This window comes from Erythrolamprus reginae, chromosome 8, assembly GCF_031021105.1.
Source record: "Erythrolamprus reginae isolate rEryReg1 chromosome 8, rEryReg1.hap1, whole genome shotgun sequence".
Taxonomy (NCBI): Eukaryota; Metazoa; Chordata; class Lepidosauria; order Squamata; family Dipsadidae; genus Erythrolamprus; species Erythrolamprus reginae.
The window spans coordinates 45,628,066-45,653,930 of NC_091957.1; the positions used below are offsets into that span (position 1 = coordinate 45,628,066).

Genomic DNA, 25,865 nt, shown 5'->3' on the forward strand with positions numbered 1-25,865 from the left:
AGTTCCTTTGTTTCTCCTTCCAGCCTTCTCTGGATGCAGAGCAGCGTTTTCAATCCAGCCAGCGGGGTGTTGCAAATAATGCGCCTCCTTTTGGGTTTGGGGGCTGCCGATCTGACAATGGCGGTGGCGGTAGCAGCGCTGGAACCCGAGCCAGACGGCGCGTCTTTCTGTTTGCCGTTCCAGGCGGAGGGCCCCCCCCTGACTGAAGCGGAGGTGCGCTCGGTGTGGAGCGGCTGTCATGATCTCTGCGGCACCTCTCTACAGCGGGGTGCATAACTGGACGGGCGGTGAGCGTCTCCACGCGTGCAGCCTCGACAAGGAAAGGTGTGTGTTTCTGGGTGTAAATTGTTTATTTTTTTCCTCCACACCTTACAGAAATACAAATTCACATACCCAGGTGTGTGTGCAGGAGGGAGGGGCTGCAAAGCATTCTGCAAAGCCCCCGTGTTTTTCTTCGGGGTGGGAGGGATGAGGACGGGGAGAACGGGGTGATTTTCAAAAACCCCACGTCCAGCCGCCTCCTCTCGTTCCGCTGAGTCCATCTATGAACCGAGATGCCCCACGCCCGCGCGCACATACACTCAAGGGGCTTGCAAAATATTTGGAGGAGGTGGTATTTTTGTGTGTGTGAGTATGCGCGCAGACATGAGATTTTAAAAAGGGATTTTAACCCCGTTGCCCATTCCTCTGAGTCCATCTGTGAACTGAGATCTCTCTCGCACACACACATACACATTCGCAAATTGCTTGCAAAATATTTGGAAGAGAAGGTATTTTTTTGTGTGTGTAAGTATGTGCGTGCACATGAGATTTTAAAAAGGGATTTTAACCCTGTTGCCCATTCCTCTGAGTCCATCTGTGAACTGAGATCTCTCTCTTGCACACACATACACATTCGCAAATGGCTTGCAAAATATTTGGAAGAGAAGATGTTTTTGTGTGTGTGTGAGTATGCGCGCACGCACACGTTGAGCATTTTGCAAAGCACTTTTTCACTCTTTGGGGATGAGACGGGGGAGAGACGGCTTCTTTTGGGATTTTTTAACCCCGTTGTTACCCGTTCCGCTGAATCCATCTGTGAATTGAGATCTCTCTCTCTCTTTCTCTCTCTCACACACACATACACACACTCGCAAGTTGCTTGCAAAATATTGGGAGGGGGATTGTCTGTGTGTGTGTGTGTTTGCCTTCTCAAGTGGGATCTTTTAGAAACATAGAAGATTGATGGCAGAAAAAGACCTCCTGGTCCATCTAGTCTGCCCTTATGCTATTTCCTGTATTTTATCTTAGGATGGATATATGTTTATCGCAGGCACCTTTAAATTCAGTTCCTGTGGATTGACCAACCACGTCTGCTGGAAGTTTGTTCCAAGGATCTACTACTTTTTCAGTAAAATAATATTTTCTCACGTTGCTTCTGATCTTTCCCCCAACTAACCTCAGATTGTGCCCCCTTGTTCTTGAGTTCGCTTTCCTATTAAAAACACTTTTAAAAGAGGTGGGCAATTAATTTTCCTAAGGAGCGGCATGAGAAATTGGGATGGTGTTGGAAGGCCGAGCCAATAGGGCTGGGAAGGCACGTAGGTATCACACACACACGCACACACACACACTTGGTAAATGAGGGGAGGGGATCACAGGTGGTCCTTGACTCATGGCTACAATTGAGCTGAATCTTTCTGTTGTTTTGCTTCATTTTACGAGCTTTTTATGTCTCATTCTTGTGTATAGTTTATTTATTTATTAGATTTGTATGCCGCCCGTCTCTGCAGACTCAGGGCGGCTCACAACAATAATAAAACAATATACAAAGAACAAATCTAATATTTTAAAAAATATATCTAAAACCCATTATTTTAAAAAAACAATAGTTATCTTGGTGTGCAGTGCTCTGTAGCGACGTTTTGAGGGTAGGAGTTGAAACAGCTTGTGTCCAGGATGCGAGGGGGTCGGTCAGCCCTCTTTTTGACAGGTGCAGTATACAGGTCCTCAACCTGCCTTCCATTGAGGACCTGTATACTGCATGATTCAAAGTCTCTAGTCTGAAAAACAAGAAAGTTCAGTTGCCTCCTGAAAAAGCACCAGACATCCCACAGTCCTTTCTTTCTTTCTTTCTTTCTCTCTCTCTCTCTCTTTCTGCCTTCCTTCCTTCCTTTCTTTCTTTCTCTCTCTTTCTGCCTTCCTTTCTTTCTTTCTCTCTCTCTCTCTCTCTGCCTGTCTTCCTTCCTTTCTTTCTCTCTTTCTCTCTGCCTTCCTTTCTTTCTTCCTTCCTTTCTTTCTCTCTCTCTCTCTCTGCCTGTCTTCCTTCCTTTCTTTCTCTCTCTTTTTTCTTTCTCTCTCTCTGTCTCTTTCTGCCTTCCTTTCTTTCTTTCTTTCTTTCTCTCTCTTTCTGTCTTTCTTTCTTTCTCTCTCTCTCTCTCTCTGCCTGTCTTCCTTCCTTTCTCTCTTTCTCTCTGCCTTCCTTTCTTTCTTCCTTTCTTTCTCTCTCTCTCTCTCTGCCTGTCTTCCTTCCTTTCTTTCTCTCTCTCTCTTTCTGCCTTTCTTTCTTTCTTTCTCTCTCTCTGCCTTTCTTTCTCTCTCTCCCTCCCTTCCTTCCTTTCTTTCTCTCTCTCTCTCCCCTTCCTTCCTTCCTTTCTCTTTCTCTCTCTCTCCCTTCCTTCCTTCCTTCCTTTCTTTCTTTCTTTCTTTCTTATTTGCTTTATATGCTGTCCAACTCTCGAAGGACTCTGGGCGGCTTACAACTGAAAAAAAGACATTTAAAAGACATTAAATTTAAAAGGAAGAAAGGATGGATCTGGAAGGTGTGCCATTGATCAACGGCCCCAGTCCTGCCGGCAGAGCCAGCTCTTTAAAGGCTTTTCTCTTCCTCCTCCTCCTATCCAAAATCCCCACTCCTTTCTAGCACTGATGACGTTCCCTAGTTGGGTCGTGAAACGTCAGCAAGAAAACCACGAAGGTCCGAGGGCCCCAAGGACCCCTCATTTCAACCCCTGAGCTACAAATATTCCCTTCCATCAGCACGAGAGGCTGTTTCTTACTCATTCCCCTTTTTAAGAAAAGTCTGTGGTCCTGGATGTGACTTTGGCCACAGATGTGCTGTGCACTGGTCAGTGGCTTCAGTCCTGCCACCTCTGGATCAGTTTAACAACTTTCTCTCTCTCTCTCTCTCTCTCTTTTAGGAGAGTCCCACTTTCTGATGAAGAATCTGACACCAGCACTTCCCGACACTTGGGCTCGCCTGAGTTCTGCAACAGCTTTTCCAAGGTGAGATGGCGGGCCAGGTGTGGAGGAAGGAAGGAGGGTGGGAATGCCCTGGTCCCTGTGAATAGCAATAGCTTTTAGACTTATATACCGCTTCGTGGTGCTTTTACAGCCCTCTCTAAACGGTTTACAGAAGCAGCATTTTGCCCCCAACAATCTGGGTCCTCATTTGGACCCACCTCCGAAGGATGGGAGGCTGAGTCAACCTTGAGTTGGGATGGATGGATGGGGAAGGGAAGAGAGGGAGAGGGAGGGAAGGAAGGAAAGAAGGAGGGAGGGAGGGAAGGGCAATAGCACTTAGACTTATATACCGCTTCACAGTGCTTTTATAGCACTCTCTAAGCAGTTTACAGAATCAGGCTCTTGCTCCTAATAATCTGGGTCCTCATTTGACCCACCTTGGAAGGATGGAAGGCTGAGTGAGTCAACCTTGAGCTGGGATGGATGGATGGGGAAGGGAAGAGCGGGAGAGAGAGGGAGGGAAGGAAGGAAGGGCAATAGCACTTAGACTTATATACCGCTTCACAGTGCTTTACAGCCCTCTCTAAGCGATTTACAGAGTCTCCTGCCCCCAATAATCTGGGTCCTCATTTTACTCACTTCGGAAGGATGGAAGGCTGAGTCAACCTTGAGCTGGTGGGGAACTATAGCTAGCAGTGAGCTGAAGTAGCCTGAAGTGCTGCAGTCCAACCCCAGCGCCACCCCAGCTCTTAAACGGGACCGAATTCCTGATCTTCTGTCTCCCCCTCTTCTCCCCATTTGCAGGTGGAGATCACAGCAGTTTCGGGAAGCGCTGGGGGCGCCGAAGGGTTTGAACCGAAGGTCACCGTGGAGGAAAAAGCCGGCCCCCAACTCCGGGAGAAGGCCCACGAGCCAGACTGCGCCCAGAAGGCGGCCTTGAAGGACAGCGATGCCAAGCCTGGCAGGCTTCAAGAGCCGGAACCGTCCCAGCCAGATAGCAACGTTAGCGGCCGCCACAGCCAGGACTGCTCGTTTCCCTCGGCTGCAGACGCGGCGGCAGTGACCCCCTTCTGCCCCAAGGATCTGGAGAGCGAGCAGATGGGCAAAGAGAAGGGTCCCCCGGCACCCGCTGCCTCTGTCAACCCTGTCACCGCTCCCAGCAGCAGCGGCTGCAATACGGTGGCCCCGACTGCTCCGGCCACCTACACACTGAAGAGCGTCTGCTTTTCGCCATCTCAGGCTCCCCCTATGCAAAAAATGTCCCTCTCGCTGCCTCCCGGAGCCACCGTCCTTGCCCCCAGCCAGCCGCTGGTTTACCTCCCTCCTCTTTCCAACACGCTGGGGGTCTCGCCCGCCCTCGCCCTCCCGGTTTTATCTTCCTTCCAACAAGACCCTTGCCTGCCCAGTCTCCACCCCTACCCGTATGCTTTCTCGATGGGCAGACCCTTGGCTCCGGACCCCAAAGCAGCCTGCGTGGAGGCCGCTCCGTTAAGCTGCCCTCCGCCTCCCGGAGAAAACGGGAGCACCCCTGCGACACCGGGCTCTGGCCCGCCTGCCAACGGCCCGGAACTAGTCTCCGGCACCTCCTCTGCCAGTGCCGCCCCCCTCTCAGGTCCTGCCACCGTGCTGCCCCGAGTCCCCGAGCGTCTGGGTTCAGGGGTCCTGGCGTCCATCTCCCCGCTGAAGTCGCCCCCGCAGCTGGAGCGCGAGATGGTCTCCCCGCCGGAATGCAGCGAGATGCCCCTGGATCTGTCCTCCAAGTCCAACCGCCAGAAGCTGCCTCCGCCCAGCCAGCGCAAGACGCCCCCCATGCCCGTGCTGACGCCGGTCCACCCCAGCGGCAAAGCTTTGCTCACGCCGGTCTTCTCCAAGGCCCAGCGAGTGGCCCAGGCCGCCACCTCGCCCTTCGTCATCTTCCCGGAGCTCCTGCGCAACGGAGAGCAAAACGCCTGGGTGAAGAACCCCACCGCGTTCATTGGCACCATCCCGGGCACCTACATGGGCGTAGCCAACCCAGTGCCGGCCTCAGTCTTGTTGAGCAAGGACGCCGGGACCGACTTAAGCAGCAGGGACTCCCACCATCTTCCAAAGCAGGAGCCCATCTGTATTATCGACCAGGGAGAGCCCCGAAGCGCCGGGCTGCCTTCTGGGAAGAAAAACGGCTCGGAAGGTCAAGCGGACCCCAGCAGGCGCACCCCGGCTAATCTGCTGCGCATCTCCAAGGACGTGACCGTCTGGAACGCAAGCCAAGCCAACCTCTACTCTCGGTGTTCGCTCAACGGGAAGCCTGCCAGCCCGCAACTCGTGCCCATTGGGTGGTCCCATTACCCTCCGGGCACCATGCTTTCCTTCGGCATCTCAGCGACGGCGCAGCTGCCCCCCAATCCGGTCGGGCCCTCTAAGGCTCCCGGCCCCAGTGAACCGGCTGCGTTCCCTGCGGGGCAAGTGGCAGAAGCTACCCCGGTGGCCCAGAAGTTTCCCGAAGCCCCCTCCCAGGGCAAAGGCTGTAAGGCAGCCCTGCCCAGTACCGAGAGCCCCTTGTGCGTCTCGCCGGCTCTCCAGACCAGCAGCCCGCCGGAGGTGAAGGGCTCGAGGGGTCTTGAGCGACGGGAGACGGACTCTGCCGGTGAGAGTGCTCTTCCGCCCCCACCCGAAACTCCCCCGGAGGGTTGTGCCTACAAGCACCCCGGGGACCCCAAAGCTAAGACTCCCTTTTTGACTGCCCATCCGCCCCACGGCCTGCCTTTAGCCAGCCAGCCGAGCGTCCGTGTCGCCGCGGAGTTGGCCTCCCCTGCCGAGAAACATTGCCGGGAGCGGCGAGGGGACGCTCCCCGCAACCCGCCGAACGTCGAGGTCTCTCCCTGCCCCGTGCACCAGGTGGACCTCAGCCGGATCAAGAAGGAGCGGGTGGAGCCCGAACCCCCCTTTGCCTCGGCCACCTGCCTCCGCGCAGGGGCCACCTTGAGGGAGGCTCCGAAAGCCAAGGTGAAGGGGGTGATCCACATCAAAGTCGAGGGGGGGTTCCCCTGCAAATCCAAGCGGCGCCACGAAGGGCTTGATCGGCCGGCCCACAAGAAGCTCAAGTCACGCGGGGGAGAAGAATTAGGGGCTCCCTGCAAGATGAGCAGCCAGAATCAGCACAGCCGGAAGGTGAGTGGCGCGGCCAGGCGGAAGAGGGCGTGAGCTCTGGGTAGGGAAGTCCGAAGCCGTGGGGTGAGCAGTGGGCCTGCAAGGTAAACAAGCCCCTGTGCGGTGGGGAGTGAGCTGAAGGGGGGGTGATCCTTGCTGGGTGAGAGGGACCATGGCAGTGCCAGAATAGAAGCAAAGGTTTTTGGAAGCTTGGCACCCATTTTTTAAAAGGAAAAATGGACCCGGGGATCCTTGCTTGTTAGCCTGGAAGGTAAGCTTAGGTTTATAGTTCGCCATGCACACTCGGCTGTAGAGTAGAACTAGAATTAGAATAGATAGAATAGAATAGATAGAGTAGAATAAAGAATATACAATAGTATATAGAATATAGAATAGAATACACAGCGTAGAATAAAGAATAGGCTATAGAATATAGAATAAAAAGAGAAGGGAATGTAGAAATGGAATAGAATTAGAATTGGGCCAGGAGTAGAAATAGAATAGAATACAGAATATAGAATAGATAGAATAGAGCAGTGATTTTCAATCTTTTTTGAGCCGCGGCACATTTTTTACATTTACGAAACCCTGGGGCACATTGGGGGGGGGGGGCGCTAAAAAAAGTTTGGACAAAAAAATTCTCTCTCTCTCTCTTCCTCCCCTTCACTCTATTTCTCTCTCCCTCTTTCTCTCCCTTCCTTTCTTTTTCTCTCTCCATCCCTCTTTCTTTCTCTTCCTTCCTTCCTCTCTTTTTTGCTCTCTTTCTCTCTCCCTCACTACCTCCCTCTATGTATTTCTCTCTCTCTCCTTCTCTCCCTCTCTTTCTCTCTCTCTTGCTTTATTTCTCTCTCTTGCTCTCTCTTGCTTTCTTTCTTTCTCTTGTTCTCTTTCTCTCTCTCTCGCTCGCTCTTTCTCTCTCTTGCTTTCTTTCTCTCTCTCTCTTGCTTTCTTTCTCTCTTGCTTTCTCTCTCTCTCGCTTTCTTTCTCTCTGAGCTTCGTGGCACACCTGACCATGTCTCGCGACACACTAGTGTACCACGGCACACTGGTTGAAAAACACTGGAATAGAGAATATAGAATGTGAATAGGAAATAGAAGATAAGGATAGGATAGGATAGAATTGGAATGGAATGGAATAGAATAGAATAGAGAATAGAATAGAGAATATAAAATAGGATATAGAATAGAATAGAATAGAATAAAGAATCCTACTGAGATTTGATCTGCCAAACTGCTGGAAGCCGGTGGTCAGCAGAAGTAGCCTGCAGTGCTGCATTCTAACAATTGCGCCACTGTGGCTCTAAGCAGATTTAAAAACACAGAGCGAGAACCGTGCCCCCCCCCCAATTTAACCACAGGGTATGGTCCTTTATGTTGCCCCCACAGTGGCGGAAGCACCACAGCAGCCTCCATGAGATCTCGGATGATGGCCGGTTGGGCTGCCTGAAGGAGCGGGGAGCCCTCCGTGCCAAGCGTAAACGCCGGAAGTTGTCGCCAGGCCACCGGGGCCACAGTTGCGAGGAAGGTAAGGGGGTCTCGGGCTAGGTAGTAGCCGTTCCCTCTCTCTCGTCCAGGGCTGTCCCACCATCCCAGGAGCCTTCTTGTTCAGTTGTGTGTCCAGTTCTGGAGACCTCACCTACAAAAAGATATTGACAAAATTGAACGGGTCCAAAGACGGGCTACAAGAATGGTGGAAGGTCTTAAGCATAAAACTGATCAGGAAAAACTTCATGGACTCAATCTGTATAGTCTGGAGGACAGAAGGAAAAGGGGGGACATGATCGAAACATTTAAATATGTTAAAGGATTAAATAAGGTTCAGGAGGGAAGTGTTTTTAATAGGAAAGTGAACACAAGAACAAGGGGACACAATCTGAAGTTAGTGGGGGAAAGATCAAAGGCAACATGAGAAAATATTATTTTACTGAAAGAGTAGTAGATCCTTGGAACAAACTTCCAGCAGACGTGGTTGGTAAATCCACAGTAACTGAATTGAAACATGCCTGGGATAAACATATATCCATTGTAAGATAAAATACAGGAAATAGTATAAGGGCAGACTAGATGGACCATGAGGTCTTGTAGCCCGTTTTTGGACCCGTTCAATTTTGTCCATATCTTTTTGTAGGTGAGGTCTCCAGAACTGAACACAGTATTCCAAATGTGGTCTTACCAGCGCTCTATATGAGGGGATCACAATCTCCCTCTTCCTGCTTGTTATAGCTCTAGCTATGCAGCGAAGCATCCTACTTGGAGTCATATTCTGTTGTTTAAGTGTTCCCTTTATTTTTTTTGAGCAGTGTATATAGTAACAAAGCTCCAAACTTTCCCTCCAATACTTTTTCCATTAGACCCAAGAGGAAAAGTTGCGGTTTTGTATTTATCTCTCATTTGCTGTATGAAAATATGAATCCCTTGTGATTCTCCCTCAAGGTGGATATAATATCCCGGAATGGGTCAAATCCGCCTGCTGTCTGATTGGATTGAGTCTCTCTAAAGCTGTTCGGGTCCTGCCCTTGTCACTGCTTGACGGCTTTTTCCACTCAATCGCTCAGTGCAGTGTTTCCCAAACTTGGAAACTTGGAGATATTTGGACTTCAACTCCCAGAATTCCCCAGCCAGCGAATGCTGGCTGGGGAATTCTGGGATTTGAAGTCCAGATATCTTCAAGTTGCCAAGTTTGGGAAACACTGGCTCAGTGAGGACGATGGCTGTTTCTGGTTTTTTATTTGCATTCCTTTTTTCTTCTTTCAGCTTACGTGGAGAAGAAAGCCAAGAATAATTTTAGAGACTTCATCCCCATCGTGCTCAACAGCCGGACACGCAGCCAGTCAGGTTGGTGGCTGGGCCAGGAGATGATGATTGGGTCAAAGGGTAAGGGAACAGCGTGATGATTGTGGAGGGTTATGATCCAGCCACCCTGGCTTCGGGGCTGCTTTCAAACAACCTTTGTCCTAGGGCCTTGTTGGTCTCAAAGGGGCTTTTCCCAAAAACGTCTCCTGGACTTCCTTGTTTTTTTCTTTCCCCCCTTGAAAACGTCTCGCTTCTCACCCAAGGAGCCTCCTTAGTTCAGAATCCAAGAAGCCTCTTGGACCGGGACTCATTGCTCACAGTCACTCATGCCCTCATCACCTCGAGGTTCGACTACTGTAACGCTCTCTACATGGGGCTACCTCTGGCGGTAGGGAAAGCAAGTAGGATGCTTGGCTGCATAGCTAGAGGTATAACAAGCAGGAAGAGGGAGATTATGATCCCGCTATATAGAGTGCTGGTGAGACCACATTTGGAATACTGTGTTCAGTTCTGGAGACCTCACCTACAAAAAGATATTGACAAAATTGAAAGGGGTCCAAAGACGGGCTACAAGAATGGTGGAAGGTCTTAAGCATAAAACGTATCAGGAAAGACTTCATGAACTCAATCTGTATAGTCTGGAGGACAGAAGGAAAAGGGGGGACATGATCGAAACATTTAAATATGTCAAAGGGTTAAATAAGGTCCAGGAGGGAAGTGTTTTTAATAGGAAAGTGAACACAAGAACAAGGGGACACAATCTGAAGTTAGTTGGGGGAAAGATCAAAAGCAACATGAGAAAATATTATTTTACTGAAAGAGTAGTAGATCCTTGGAACAAACTTCCAGCGGACGTGGTAGATAAATCCACAGTAACTGAATTTAAATATGCCTGGGATAAACATATATCCATCCTAAGATAAAATACAGAAAATAGTATAAGGGCAGACTAGATGGATCATGAGGTCTTTTTCTGCCGTCAGACTTCTATGTTTCTATGTTTCTAAGAGCGTTTGGAAACTTCAGATCGTGCAGAATGCAGCTGCGAGAGCAATCATGGGCTTCCCAAGGTATGCCCATGTTACACCAACACTCAGCAGTCTGCATTGGTTGCCGATCAGTTTCTGGTCACAATTCAAAGTGTTGGTTATGACCTATAAAGCCCTTCATGGCATCGGACCAGAATATCTCCGGGACCGCCTTCTGCCGCACAAATCCCAGTGACCGGTTAGGTCCCACAGCGTTGGCCTTCTCCGGGTCCCGTCGACTAAGCAATGTTGTTTGGCGGGACCCAGGAGAAGAGCCTTCTCTGTGGCGGCCCCGACCCTCTGGAACCAGCTCCCCCCAGATATCAAAGTTGCCCCCACTCTCCTTGCCTTTCGCAAGCTCCTTAAAACCCACCTCTGTCGTCAGGCATGGGGGAATTGAAATTTCTCTTCCCCCTAGGCTAATAGAATTTAAACGTGGTATGCTTGTATGTATGAGTGGGTTTTTTAAATTGGGGTTTTTTAGATTGTTTTTAATATTAGATTTGTTTACATTGTCTTTTTATATTGTTGTTAGCCGCCCCGAGTCTTCGGAGAGGGGCGGCATACAAATCTAATAAATGAATGAATGAATGAATGAATGAATGAATGAATGAAACATTTTCAAACAAAACCAAGAAGTGTTAATAGCACGTTATAAGGCCTTGGTAAGGCCACACGTGGCATACCGCATTCAGTTTTGGTTGCCACAATGTAAACAGAATGTTGATGTTGACACTCGAAAACAGTGGTTCTCAACTTTTCTAATGCCGTGACCCTTTAATACGGTTTCTCGTGTTTTGGTGACCCCCAACCATAAGTCTAGCACCAATTTTGCCCAAAAAATCTTTAAGCTAATTGGCAGGAAGATCAGAGGGACACCCCCACTGTAAATGCCTGATTGGTCGGATTGTAAAAATATGTTGTTGTTGTTGTTGTTATTATTATTATTATTTATTAGATTTGTATGCCGCCCCTCTCCATAGACTCCAAGGTGTTCCAAGGTGCCAGAATAGAAGCTTTAGTTCCTAACACCATGGGAAATTTATCTTTTCTTATGGTCTTAGGGAACCCCTGTGGAATGGTCGTTTGATCCCCAAAGGGGTCCTGACCCCCAGGATGAGAACCGCTGCTCTAGAAAGAGTGCAGAGAAGAGCAACAAAGATGATTAGGGGACTAGAGACTAAAACATGTGAAGAAGGGTTGAAGGGACTGAGTATGTCTAGTTTAATGAAAAGAAGGACTAGGGGAGACATGATAGCAGTGTTCCAATATCTCAGGGATTGCCACAAAGAAGAAGGAATCAACCTATTATCCAAAACACCTGAAGGCAGGACAAGAAGCAATTGGTGGAAATTAAACAGGGAGAGAAGTAACTTAGAAGTAAGGAGAAATTTCCTGACAGTTAGAACAATTAATCAGTGGAACAGCTTGCCTCCAGAAGTTGCGAATGCTCCAACGCTGGAAGTTTTAAAGAAGATATTGGATAACCATCTGTCGGAAGTGGTGTAGGGTTTCCTGCCTAAGCAGGGGGTTAGACTAGAAGACCTCCAAGGTCCCTTCCAACTCTGTCATTCTATTCCAAAACAAAACAAGGAAGTCCAGGTACCTTTTGGGAAAAAAGCAACTTTGGGATACGCATGATCTGGATGCTTTGATGATTTCTGTTGACATAGGGCCTCGTTTGATCCCCTGGCAAAGTTACCAGGCAAAAGAGCCAAGATTGGGACGTAGCTTTGGACTAAACCAGGGTTTGCTTAAGCATACTTTGCTTTGAAGAAACGGCAGCCTTTGTGTTCATCCTGCAGTTGATTATGTTCCCACAACACACTAAGCCAAAACCTCATTACGGTTGAGCGTGATGTGCAATCCAGAGAAATAATTTGATTTGCGGATGTTTTGTTCTTCATTGGAAAATGCTGGCTTTTTAAACAGGTTGGAATTCAAATGAACCATCCTGAAGACCTGGTTCTGCCAGCGGGTTTGGGGAACCCAGAACAGGATGGAGCCCATTAAATGACTTGTGTGATGTTTTGTCGTTTGTGTGTGTGCTATAATATTATTTGATTTTTTTTATTATTTTCTTCTATTAGTTTTGTTTTTTAAATATGATAGTTTTTAGGTTCCTGTAAGCTGCCTTGAGTTGCCACGTGTGAATGGGTGGCAATATAAATTTTCTAAATACGTACACCCTCTTCCCACCCCTCTCCCTAAGAGTCTAGTCAATTTGTGCATTTGGGAAAGATGAGGGTACCAACAGGAGAGAATATTTGTAGCTCAGGATTGCATCAGCTCAGAGAGAGCACCAGCAGAGATGAGCCAAATAAATGAGCTGAGGTGGTGCAGTGGGTAGAGTGCAGTACTGCAGGCCACTGAAGCTGACTACTAGATCTGCAGGTCAGCGGTTCAAATCTCATCACCGGCTCAAGGTTGACTCAGCCTTCCATCCTTCCGAGGTGGATAAAATGAGGAGCCGGATTGTGGGGGCAATAGGCTGGCTCTGTTTTAAAGAAAAGTGCTATTGCTAACATGTTGTAAGCCCCCCTGAGTCTAAGGAAAAGGGCGGCATTAAAAAATAAATAAATGAAGGAATTAAGGAAGGAAAGATGAAAGGAAGGAAGGAAAGATGGAAGGAAGGAAGGAAGGAAAGATGGAAGGAAGGAAGGAAGGAAAGATGGAAGGAAGGAAGGAAGGAAGGAAGGAAAGATGGAAGGAAGGAAGGAAAGATGGAAGGAAGGAAGGAAGGAAAGATGGAAGGAAGGAAGAGGAAGATGAAAGGAAGGAAGGATGGAAGGAAGGAAGGATGGATGGAAGGAAGGAATGAAGGAAGGAAGGAAAGATGGAGGAGGAAGGAAGGAAAGATGGAAGGATGGATGGAAGGAAGGAATGAAGGAAGGAAGGAAGGAAAGATGAAAGGAAGGAAGGAAAGATGGAAGGAAGGAAGGAAGGAAAGATGGAAGGAAGGAAGGAAGGAAGGAAAGATGAAAGGAAGGATGGAAGGAAGGAAGGATGGAAGGAAGGAAAGATGAAAGGAAGGAAGGAAAGATGGAAGGATGGATGGATGGAAGGAAGGAAGGAAGGAAAGATGGAAGGAAGGAAGGAAAGATGAAAGGAAGGAAGGATGGAAAGATGAAAGGAAGGAAGGAAAGATGGAAGGAAGGAAGGATGGAAAGATGAAAGGAAGGAAGGAAAGATGGAAGGAAGGAAGGATGGGAGGAAGGAAGGAAAGATGGAAGGAAGGAAGGATGGAAGGAAGGATGGAAGGAAGGAAGGAAAGATGGAAGGAAGGAAGGAAAGATGAAAGGAAGGAAGGATGGAAGGAAGGAAGGATGGAATGAAGGAATGAAGGAAGGAAAGATGAAAGGAAGGAAGGAAAGATGTAAGGAAAGATGGAAGGAAGGATGGAAGGAAGGAAGGAAAGATGGAAGGAAGGAAGGATGGAATGAATGAAGGAAGGATGGAAGGAAGGATGGATGGAAGGAAGGAAGGAAGGAAAGATGGAAGGAAGGAAGGAAGGAAAGATGAAAGGAAGGAAGGATGGAAGGAAGGACGGACGGATGGGAGGATGGGAGGAAGAAGGGAATGAAGGAAGGGGAAGGAAAGAAAGAAAGCCCAGAGTGACGGAAGATGCTCGGATCTTCTTGGTTGTGTGCGCTTCAAGTTTGACGGGGGTCTTTCCTCTTTTTCCCATTTTTCCCCTCCCTCCCTCCTGCAGGGATCATGGGGGGCTCTTCCACTATGCTGGGAGAATGTGACGGAGCCGGTCAGGAGCTGGTGCCGCTGTTGGACGAGGAGGAGGAGGAGGAGGAGGAGGAGGCGAACGACGAAGCCGACGAGCTTTCCCCAAAGCATCACCGGCTACGGAAGTCCCACCGCCTCTCGCCTCACTCCGGGTGCAAAGAGCGCTCTCGGTCGGAACGGGCCCTCTTTCACCCCGGTAAGAATCAGGGACTGCTCTGGCCCGCAGAGGCCGGCAGGCAGCTGTGGAGCCGCAAGGAAGCCGAGGAGGAGAGCGGCCACGTCAAGCGGAAGAAGAGGAGGCGGCAGAAAAACTGGAAGTACCAAAGCGGCGAATACCTGATCGAAAGGGACAAAGGGGAACACTTGAGCTGCTGCAAGCACAAGCGGCGGAAATCCAAAGCAGGTGAAAGGATGGGCCTTGGCGGGGCGGGAGGGAGGGATCTCGCGGTGGCCGCTCTGCTTAATCCGGCCCCCGTATCTCAGCTCCCATTATCCCCGCTCCTGGTCAGGCTGGGATAAGAGGATCAGGGCAGGGACGATGGGCTGCTAGGGTCGCTCGCCTTGGGGAAGAGCAAACAGCAGCGCCAGGGAGATTTCTCCCCCCCCCCGGTCAGCTTGAGAACCGAAAAACCGTCTGTTTCCTGCCTTGGTTAAGCCGCGCAGGAGATTGCGACACCGCTCTCTCGGAGCCCAGAGCAACCCCCACCTCCCCAATTCCCTTTGCAGAAGCTCCTGGGAGAGATCGATCTGCCTTCGAAAGCCACCAAGCCTTGACGGAAGCCCCCCTCCTCCTCCTCCTCCGCCTTGCCTTCCTCTCCACTCCCCCCCTCCGCTCTCCAAATTGGAGCGTTTCGTCCTGTCTCAAAACTGCTTCCTGCCGTTGGGAAAGCAGCGGCCGGCCACCCTTTAAAAAAGTTGGAAAAAAAGTCCCCCACCCACCCCGTTTCTCTCTTTAAACTTAGCAACTTTAAGAGTTTTGGACTTCAACTACCAGAATTCATGTTCTCTCTCTCTCTCTTTCTCTCTCTCTCTAACTCCCTCCCTCCTTAGAAACATAGAAACATAGAAGTCTGACGGCAGAAAAAGACCCCATGGTCCATCTAGTCTGCCCTTATACTATTTTCTGTATTTTATCTTAGGATGGATATATGTTTATCCCAGGCATGTTTAAATTCAGTTACTGTGGATTTATCTACCACATCTGCTGGAAGTTTGTTCCAAGGATCTACTACTCTTTCAGTAAAATAATATTTTCTCATGTTGCTTTTGATCTTTCCCCCAACTAACCTCAGATTGTGTCCCCTTGTTCTTGTGTTCACTTTCCTATTAAAAACACTTCCCTCCTGGACCTTATTTAACCCTTTAATATATTTAAATGTTTCGATCATGTCCCCCCTTTTCCTTCTGTCCTCCAGACTATACAGATTGAGTTCATTAAGTCTTTCCTGATACGTTTTATACTTAAGACCTTCCACCATTCTTGTAGCCCGTCTTTGGACCCGTTCAATTTTGTCAATATCTTTTTGTAGGTGAGGTCTCCAGAACTGAACACAGTATTCCAAATGTGGTCTCACCAGCATTCTATATAGCAGGATCATAATCTCCCTCTTCCTGCTTGTTATACCTCTAGCTATGCAGCCAAGCATCCTACTTGCTTTCCCTACTGCCTGACTGCACTGTTCACCCATTTTGAGACTGTCAGAAATCACTACGCCTAAATCCTTTTCTTTTGAAGTATTTGCTAACACAGAACTGCCAATACAATAGTCAGATTGAGGATTCTCTTTTTCTAACTAACTCCCTCCCTCTTCCTCTCTCCCCCCTCTCTCTCTAACTCCCTCTCTTTCTCTTTTTCAAACTCCCTTCCTCTCTCTCTCTTTCTAACTCTCTTCCTCCCTCCCTCTTCCCCCTCTCTTTTTCTCCCTCTCTCCTTCCCTCTCTCTTTTCTCTCTTTCTCTAACTCCCTCCATCTTCTTCCTCTCTCTCTTTCTCCTTCTCTCTCTTTTTCTAACTAACTCCCTCCCTCTTCCTCTCTCCCCCCCCTCTCTCTTTCTCCTCTTTCTCTAACTCCCTCCCTTCCTCTTCCTCTCTCTCTCCCTTGTGGCGTTGCTGTTCTTATTCTTTTCAAACCGGTGAGGATCTTGGGCGGGAGGGAGATTGGCTCAGGCAACCCACTTCCGCAGACACGGGAGCCCGGCTCCACCGCTGCTTGCGCAGGGTTCCAAAAATAGAAGGCCCCGCAGCCTCCCAGTTGCAACGGCCACCAGGGGGCAGGCTTCTCCCGCACAAGTCCCGTGACAGTCGCCAGACAGCAAAGGTTGCAGCAGAGAGAGAGACGGGAGAGGCCGGGAAGGGAGCGCAGGGAGAAGGAGGGGTGGTGGTGGTGGGGGAATCTGTGCAGGGTCCATTACGCAGGGACATTCTCATCTTTTCCATCTTCTGCACCGGGGACAGATTCCGTGTGTATCTCATCATCTTTGGCCAAGTGGTCCTGAGACCTTGAGGAACTTAAGTTGCAGTTTTTCCCTCTGTCTATTTTTGCAGGATGCAGGTAGACTTTAATAAGAAGCTCCTTTTTCCTAGCATCCTCACTTTTTTATATTTATTTGTTTTGTCAAGTACGTATTGGTGGTATACAAAGATAAAATAATATTTATATACATTATCCTAGTAAGAGAGAAACATTAGGACAGGGGACGGAAGGCACTCTGGGGCAATTAGATAGATAGATAGATAGATAGATAGATAGATAGATAGATAGATAGATAGATAGATAGATAGATAGATAGATGATGGACGGACGGACATAGATGATGGATGGATAGATAGATAGATAGATAGATAGATAGATAGATAGATAGATAGATAGATAGATAGATAGATGATGGACGGACGGACAGATAGATGATGGATGGATAGATAGATAGATAGATAGATAGATAGATAGATAGATAGATAGATGATGGATAGATAGATAGATAGATAGATATAGATAGATAGATAGATAGATAGATAGATAGATAGATAGATAGATAGATAGATAGATAGATAGATGATGGACGGACGGACATAGATGATGGATAGATAGATAGATAGATAGATAGATAGATAGATAGATAGATAGATAGATAGATAGATAGATAGATGATGGACGGACAGATAGATGATGGATGGATAGATAGATAGATAGATAGATAGATAGATAGATAGATAGATAGATAGATAGATGATGGACGGACGGACGGACAGATAGATGATGGATAGATAGATAGATAGATAGATAGATAGATAGATAGATAGATAGATAGATGATGGACGGACGGACAGATAGATGATGGATGGATGGATAGATAGATAGATAGATAGATAGATAGATAGATAGATAGATAGATAGATTTAAAAAGTTCCGGGGTTTGTGTTGTTTAGGACAATTCTTAGAGATATAGATATAAGAGAGAGGATAGATAGATAAAAGAGAGAGAAAGAGAGTACTGTATGAAGGACTGTAGATCACAGCCCAAACTCAGGGTTCTTCCGAAGATTATGATTTATTTTGTGCCCAAAGTGGGCATCGATTCAAGTTTGCCGCTGAAACCCCAGGAGCAAGTTTTCAAAAAAGGGCGGACCGTTGTTTTCATTTTCATTCCAATTCTGGAGGGCAGAGCCTTTCTTCTCGGAGGACGCCTCTAACCTTTCTCTCTCTCTGGTTTGCCTGCAGACTTCCGGTACCGAAAGCACAAAAGCTCCGCTCTGGGCAAAGGCTCTGAGCTGTGCCTGAGGAGCAGGCTCTCCCCGTCCCTCCAGGGCCACCTGGACTTCCAGAATGGCTTCCTCCTGGATCACTCCCCTGGGGTTCCCATCCAAGAAGGGCTGGAGAAGCCTTCCGGGAAACGCAAGTGCAAAACCAAACACCTGTCGGGCCTCTGTGAAGAGGGGAAGGTAAGGACAGGGATGTGAGAACCCTTTGGCACCAAGTCCCCACACCACAACACACGCACGCGCACGTGGTGGTGGTGGAAAATAGGAGGAAACCATGCTGGATAGGTTTGCCACTAGGGAGTTGTAAAAATAATAAAAATGGCATACAAAGAAGAGAGAAGAAGGGGAGGGAGGGAGGGAGGGAGGAACTTAATTTAAATATGAACCTAGGAAGGGAAGGAAGGAAGGAACTTAATTTAAATATGAACCTAGGAAAGGAAGGAAGGAAGGAAGGAACTTAATTCAAATATGGATCTTAGTTGGGAGAAAAAGGAAGGAAGGAATGAGAGGGAGGGAGAGGAAGAAAGAAAAAGGAAGAAAAAAAGACAAAAAAAGAAGTCTAAATGATTTAGCTTTACTAGATAAATGGTCAAAGCAATGGAAACTGCAGTTTAATGTTTCCAAATGTAAAATAATGCACTTGGGGAAAAGGAATCCTCAATCTGAGTATTGCATTGGCAGTTCTGTGTTAGCAAAAACTTCAGAAGAAAAGGATTTAGGGGTAGTGATTTCTGACAGTCTCAAAATGGGTGAGCAGTGTGGTCGGGCGGTAGGAAAAGCAAGTAGGATGCTTGGCTGCATAGCTAGAGGTATAACAAAGGAAGAGGGAGATTGTGATCCCGCTGTATAGAGCGCTGGGTGGGACCACATTTCGAATCCTGTGTTCATTTCTGGAGACCTCACCTACAAAAAGATATGGATAAAATTGAATGGGTTTAAACGCGGGCTACAAGAATGGTGGAAGGTCTTAAGCATAAAACGTATCAGGAAAGACTTAATGAACTCAATCTGTCTGGAGGATAGAAGGAAAAGGGGGGACATGATCGAAACATTTAAATATGTTAAAGGGTTAAATAAGGTCCAGGAGGGAAGTGTTTTTAATAGGAAAGTGAACACAAGAACAAGGGGACACAATCTGAAGTTAATTGGGGGGAAAAGATCAAAAGCAACATGAGAAAATATTATTTTACTGAAAGAGTAGTAGATCCTTGGAACAAACTTCCAGAAGACGTGATTGGTAAATCCACAGGAACTGAATTTAAACATGCCTGGGATAAACATATATCCATCCTAAGATAAAGTACAGGAAATCTTCGGAGAGGGATGGCATACAAATCTAATAAATCTAAATAGTATAAGGGCAGACTAGATGGACCATGAGGTCTTTTTCTGCCGTCAATCTTCTATGTCTCTATATCCCAGCAATTAAAAATATTATGAGAGGTATTATTTGCAAGAGGAAGTTGGTTCTCTGAAATGCAGTGACCGCTGAGCAAGGCACAAAAGTATTGAGCGCAAATAGTGGCATACATTTATTTCTGGTGCATCCTTTTTTCTGCCTTCACTATCCAAAAGGGATTGTTGGGCGCAAAAGGAAGCACCCTGCTATCCCCCCCCCCCCCCTCGTGATAATAAAAGCGTTTTTTGACTCCTCTGCCCCAACCTTGACCAAATCCCATGTCTTTGCATGTCCCCAGGCCAAGTCCCCGCTCTCCAAAGAAGTCCCGGGAAGCCAGCCCATTTGGCAAAGTTCGACAGCACACCACAGAGAGGACCCCCGAGACCCCCGCAAGTCCGCCCGTGCCCCCCGAAGCTCGACGTCTGATTGTGAACAAAAACGCCGGAGAAACGTTGCTGCAGAGAGCGGCCCGGCTTGGGTATAAGGTGAGTATAAGTTTATGGGGGGCAGGGTAGTACTATAGAGCAGGGGTCTCCAACCTTGGCAACTTTTGAGAGTGGTGGACTTCAGCTGGCCAACCTATGGAGCATGGGTGTCAAACTCGATTTCATTAGGGTTGTGTTCGACCTTGGTGGGCCAGGGTGGGTGGGGCCAGCTTGATTTAACTTGTTTCGGGGGGGGGGACACCTGTGGTGGCCAAGTATTAAGGCAGGACTGTCTCAGACCGTTCTTCACTCTCATTATAATCTTCTTTCCTTTCCTTCCTTCTTTCCTTCCCTTCTTTCCCTTCCCTCTTCATTTTCCTTTCTTCTCCCTTCTCTTCTTTACTTCTTTTTCCTTCCTTCCTTCTTTCCTTCCTTCCCTTCTTTTTCCTTACCTCTTCATTCTCCTTTCTTCTCCCTTCTCTTCTTTCCTTCTTTTTCCTTCCTTCTTTCTTCTTTCCTTCCTTCCCTTTTTTTCCTTCCCTCTTCATTCTCCTTGTCTTCTTTCCTTCTTTCTCCTTCCTTCCCTTTCTCCCTTTTCTTTCTTCCTTCCTTTCCTTTCCTTCCTTCTTTCCTTCCTTCCCTTCTTTTTCCTTCCCTCTTCATTCTCCTTTCTTCTCCCTTCCCTTCTTCCTTTTCCTTCCTTGCTCTCTTCCCCTCTTTGTCCTTCCTCTTTCTCCTTTTATTTGGTTTTTTTTAGTTTGTTTTGCTAGACCCTCTGTCAGCGAAAATGGGTGGGGAGGGGTTGCGCATGGCCCCCGGAGCTCCATTTTTGCTGCCAGAGAGCTGCAGGAGGCTGTGACAGCCTCCTAACAGTGAGGACAATTAACCAGTGGAACAGCTTGCCTTCAGAAATCATGGGTGCTCCATCACTGGAAGTTTTTAAGAAGAGACTGGACAATCATTTATCTGAAATTTATAGGTTCTCAGGGGGCTGGACTAGAAGACCTCCAAGGTCCCTTCCTCCTCTCCTCTTCACTAAACTCTATTCCTTATTCTGTTCTGTTCTATATTCTATTTTATTCTATATTCTATTGTGTTTTATTCTATTCTATTCCTTATTCTAGTCTGTTCTATATTCTATTCCTATCCTGTTCCATTCCATTCTCTATTTTGTTCTTTAATCTACTCTCTGTTCTTCTATTTTCTCTTCTCTTCTCCTCCAATTCTATTCTATTTTCTATTCTCTATTCTGTTCTATATTCTATTCGTATTCCTCCTACTCCAATTCTAATTCTAATAATATTCCATTTCTACATTCTATTCTATTCTATTCTGTCATGTAATCCCTATTTGCAACCTTCCCAGCCAAGCCGATCAGGGAGGTGGATTCACTTACTGTAATAACCGTGTGATTTGCTTAATGACCTCTCAGTTCACTCCCATGTTACACCAACACTCCGCAGTCTGCATTGGTTGCCGATCAGTTTCCCGTCACAATTCAAAGTGTTGGTTATGACTATAAAGCCCTTCATGGCACCGGACCAGATTATCTCAGGGACCGCCTTCTGCTGCACGAATCCCAGCGACCAGTTAGGTCCCACAGAGTGGGCCTTCTCCGGGTCCCGTCAACTAAACAATGCCGCTTGGCGGGACCCAGGGGAAGAGCCTTCTCTGTGGCAGCCCCAACCCTTTGGAACCAACTCCCCCCAGAGATTACAATTGTCCCCACCCTCCTTGCCTTTTGTAAGCTACTTAAAACCCACCTCTGCTGCCAGGCATGGGGGAATTGAGATTCCCTTTCCCCCTAGGCCTTTACAATTTTATGGATGGTATGTCTGTATGTATGTTTGGTTTTTTTATATTAATGGGTTTTTAATAGTTTTTAGTATTGGATTATTATTGTACGCTGTTTTATGATTGCTGTTAGCCGCCCGAGTCTTCAGAGAGGGGCGGCATATAAATCCAATAAATAAATAAATAAATGCCTGCCTTAGTTTCATTTTCCAACCACCATTGCTCCCACCCACCCCAAAAAAGTTGTAAAATCAGGTTCGCTTCACTTAACCGTCCCCCTAGCTTCACCGTGGAAGTTCTCGTCCCAACACGCGTGAGTCGAATAGTAGTACAACCCGTGCCAATTGCGGCCTCCCTTTTCCAGGACGTGGTCATGTACTGCCTGAAGAAGCCGAACAATGACGTGAACCACCGAGACAACGCCGGGTACACGGCTCTGCACGAGGCCTGCGCCCGGGGCTGGGTAGACATCCTGCAGACGTTGTTGGAACACGGGGCCAACGTGAACTGCAGCGCACAAGATGGCACCAGGCAAGTCGGGATCCTCCTGGGGAAACCCAGGATAGGGATCCATTGTGGGGGGCGGATCCTGGATTCCAACTTTTGGAATGTATAAAATTGAGTAGATATGAATACAGTGATACCTCGTCTTACAAACGCCTCATCATACAAACTTTTCGAGATACAAACCCGGGGATTAAGATTTTTTTGCCTCTTCTTACGAACTATTTTCACCTTACAAACCCACCGCCACTGCTGGGATGCCCCGCCTCCGGACTTCCGTTGCCAGCGAAGCACCCGTTTTTGCGCTGCTGGGATTCCCCTTAGGCTCCCCTCCATGGGAAACCCCACCTCCGGACTTCCGTGTTTTTGTGATGCTGTAGGGGAATCACAGCAGGGGGATCACAGCAGTGCAAAAACAGGCGCTTCGCTGGCAATGGAAGTCCGGAGGTGGGGTTTCGAGGACTTTGGTGTTTTTGCGATGCTGAAATTTCACTAATGCTCCCTTCGCTGGGGAACCCCACCTCCGGACTTCCGTTGCCAGGGAAGCGCTCATTTTTGCGCTGCTGGGATTCCCCTGCAGCATTGCAAAAACACAGAAGTCCGGAGGTGGAGTTTCCCATGGAGGGGAGCCTCAGGGGAATCCCAACGGGCGCTTCGGCTGGCAAAAGGGGTGAATTTTGGACTTGCACGCATTAATCGCTTTTCCATTGATTCCTATGGGAAACATTGTTTCATCTTACAAACTTTTCACCTTAAGAACCTTGTCCTGGAACCAATTAAGTTTGTAAGACGAGGTATCACTGTACGCAGGTCTGCCTGTTTTTTAAAAATAATGCTGAACAATATTCTAAAGTTGGCAAAATATCATGGACTATATTTGAACCAGCGATGGGCTCCAATGGGTATAGTCACTTACACAAAACCAGTAGAAAAAAGTTGATTTTTTTCTTTTCCCCCCCTTCTGGGCTCTGGGTATGTTTTATGGAATAATTACTAAATGGCCAGAGAAAGAATATCTATTTTGGTAAATTAAGCTAATAGCAATTAATTGGGGAAGAGGATTTTTTTTTAATTAATTGGTGGATATCCCAGACGACAGAATTAGATTCATATTTTTTTTCTTTTATTTTTTTAGAAGTAATATAATTACAGAAAAATATACCTGGAATAAATTGTTTTATATATAAATAATGTACGAATGAGTGATTAAAATGTATATGTATGTATTTAATGTAATTCTGTAACATTTAAATATACAGTGGTACCTCTACCTAAGAATGCCTCTACTTACGAATTCTTCTAGATGAGAACTGGGTGTTCAAGATTTTTTGGCCTCTTCTCAAGAACCATTTTCCACTTACAAACCCGAGCCCCCGAAATTGTAATCAGAAAAGGTGGGGAGAAGCCTCCATGGGGCCTCTCTAGGAATCTCCTGGGAGGAAAGTGGGCCAGAAAAGGCGGGGAGAAGCCTCCATGGGGCCTCTCTAGGAATTTCCTGGGAGGAAAGAGGGCTTCCACCCTCCCTGTGGTTTCTCCAATTGCACACATTTTTTGCTTTTACATTGATTCCTATGGGAAAAATTGCTTCTAACAATTACAAACTTTTGTACTTAATAACCTGGTCACGGAACGAATTAAGTTCGTAAGTAGAGGTACCACTGTATATGGATTTATGTATGGAGTGTTGGATAAAAAATAAAAAATAAACTTTTTGCCAAAGAGAAATTTATTTAAAATCCCCCCCACCAGGCCTGTCCACGATGCCGTCGCAAATGACAACCTGAAGATTTTGTGGTTGCTCCTCTCCTACGGGGCTGACCCAACTCTGGCCACCTACTCAGGGCAGACGGCCTTGAAGCTAGCCAACAGCGATGTGATGAAGAGCTTCCTGACTGGTAAGTTGCTTCTTCTTAAAAGCAATACGGTGTTTTGTTAGCCATTTATTTATTCACCATCCTCGGCCCATCATTCCATTCATCCTCCATAGCAGGAGTCCCCAAACTTGGCGAGTTTAAGATTTGTGGACTTCAACTCCCAGAATTCTCCAGCCAGCACAACTGGAGTCTGTCGCCAAGTTTGAAGACCTCTGTTCCACAGGGATAGGAGACACTTATGTTGAAATGGAAAATCTATTTCAATTTTGCAGTGAAGGATTACTGATGTCTAGGAGGAGTGGTGCAGTGGTCTACAGGTGGTGCTCACCCCTCACAACCAGGAAGCTGTGAGTTCGATCCTAGGTAGAGGCAGATATTTTTTCTCTATGCACAATGAGAATACAGTATATCTGCTGAACAAAACTCCGCATTGGCGATAGGAAAGGCAATGGGCCATTAAACACTGCTAGCTCCATTCAGTTACCCAGACTCCACCTCACCAGGGATTATGGGATTGTTAGAAGATGATGATGTTAATGATTACCGATTTCTAGGATATGAACAGTTGGACTCTTGAATTGGTTAGGATATTGTTGTTGTTGTTGTTATTATTTTTATTTTTATTATTATTATGCACAAAAACAGTAGTACAAAGCAAATGAGATCTATATGCTGGGTTTCATATCACAATATCACAAGTCAAACACTTCCCAAGTGTCTAGGACTGTGTGATGTATTTTCATATGATGCACACAGATCTAAGTACAGTGGCCTTTTGCAACTGACAGATCGTGATTTTGTCAATGTTTATTGTTTTCAAATGCCGGCTGAGGTCTTTTGGCACAGCACCCAGTGTGCCCATTACCACTGGGACCACCTGTACTGGTTTATGCCAGAGTCGTCGTAGCTCGATTTTAAGATCCTGATGTCGGCTAAGTTTTTCCGGTTAGTTTTCATCAATTCGACTGTCACCTGGTATGGCGACATCAATGATCCACACTTTTTTCTGTTCACTTATTTATTTATTTATTCATTCATTCATTCATTTATTTTTATTTTTATTTATTTAATTTATTGGATTTGTATGCCGTATAATTGTGAGTTGTATAATTTGTATAATTGTGAGTTGTCTGGTGTACGGTGTTTCAAAACCTTGTCAGTTTGAATTTGAATGTCCCAAAATATTTTGGCATATTTTCTTTCTCAGGTTTATGATCCCACCAGTTCTTTACAACTGGAAGGTGGTAATTGTGGCACAGTGATATAAGAATATAACTATGATATGATGATGATGATGATATCATCATCTCCGAGGAAAGGCTGAGATGGGTTTGAATGCAAAGACTACATGGTGGGTTTTTCAGGAAAGCTCCTTCAGCAAGAAATATAAAACCCAGCAAGAAACAGACTTGCTAAATCATGCTGGATTTATCATTCCAGTGTGATTTTTTTTTTTAAAAAGAGCTATTTTGGGTTTTTCCCCCCAAGACCCTCAAATTAAAGAGAATCCACCTGAGCTTATTTCTTCCTGGCTGGCCTTTCTTGTAGATCACTTCTTGGACCTACAGGGACGATCTGACGAGGATCCTCAGACTGCCTGGGAATTTTACAGCAGCTCAGTACTAGGTGAGTAGAACTCGGTCAATGCCTGCTTGATTTCATGGCCAAAACAAGCCATTGTGGTCTGGGTTATAATTTCTTCCTATCCCCGAGTGACAGGAGATGGAGGTTGGGTGACTCAATGACCACAACAAAGATGGGGCTCTCCCCCCCCCCCCTTCCTTCCACGGCTTCCTAACTGAGGAACCCCTGGAGGAGAAAACACTTATTTCTTCCCCCACCCCCAAAAAAAGAAAGCCTCGAAAGCTGTACTTGAAGTACAATCTTCAAAAAATAATCTTGGTTTTGGATGGAATTGGTGGTTTGGTTTGGGCTTTGTGGTTGAATACAGGCCCAGTGAACTACAGATTTCACCTCTTCCTCCTTTCCTTTCCTCTCCTTCTTTCCTTTCCATTCTTTCTTTTCTTTTTCCTTTCTTTTCCTTCTTTCCTGTCCTTCTTTCCTCTCCTTTCCTTTTTCCTTTCTATTCATTCTTTCCTTTTTTCCTTTCCTTTTTTCTCTTCCTACCCTCTTTCATTTTCCTTCCCTTTTCCTTTCTCCCTTCCCTTCTTTTTCTTCCCTTTTTATTTATTCGATTTAT

At 46.9% G+C, this 25,865-nt stretch overlaps 1 protein-coding gene across 1 annotated transcript in view; it reads left to right on the top strand.

Moving 5' to 3' along the window:
* Window positions 1–25,865, top strand: part of BCORL1 (BCL6 corepressor like 1) — a 41,730-nt gene that overhangs the window by 11,471 nt on the left and 4,394 nt on the right. Inside the window, exons 2-12 of the mRNA XM_070759833.1 lie at window positions 184–324; window positions 3,180–3,264; window positions 4,027–6,372; window positions 7,738–7,876; window positions 9,106–9,186; window positions 13,885–14,313; window positions 17,629–17,863; window positions 19,367–19,553; window positions 21,652–21,818; window positions 23,541–23,686; window positions 25,214–25,291. Of these exons, the coding sequence (XP_070615934.1) occupies window positions 239–324; window positions 3,180–3,264; window positions 4,027–6,372; window positions 7,738–7,876; window positions 9,106–9,186; window positions 13,885–14,313; window positions 17,629–17,863; window positions 19,367–19,553; window positions 21,652–21,818; window positions 23,541–23,686; window positions 25,214–25,291 (3,979 nt within the window). The 5' untranslated portion in view covers window positions 184–238. The remainder of the gene's footprint in view (window positions 1–183; window positions 325–3,179; window positions 3,265–4,026; window positions 6,373–7,737; window positions 7,877–9,105; window positions 9,187–13,884; window positions 14,314–17,628; window positions 17,864–19,366; window positions 19,554–21,651; window positions 21,819–23,540; window positions 23,687–25,213; window positions 25,292–25,865) is intronic.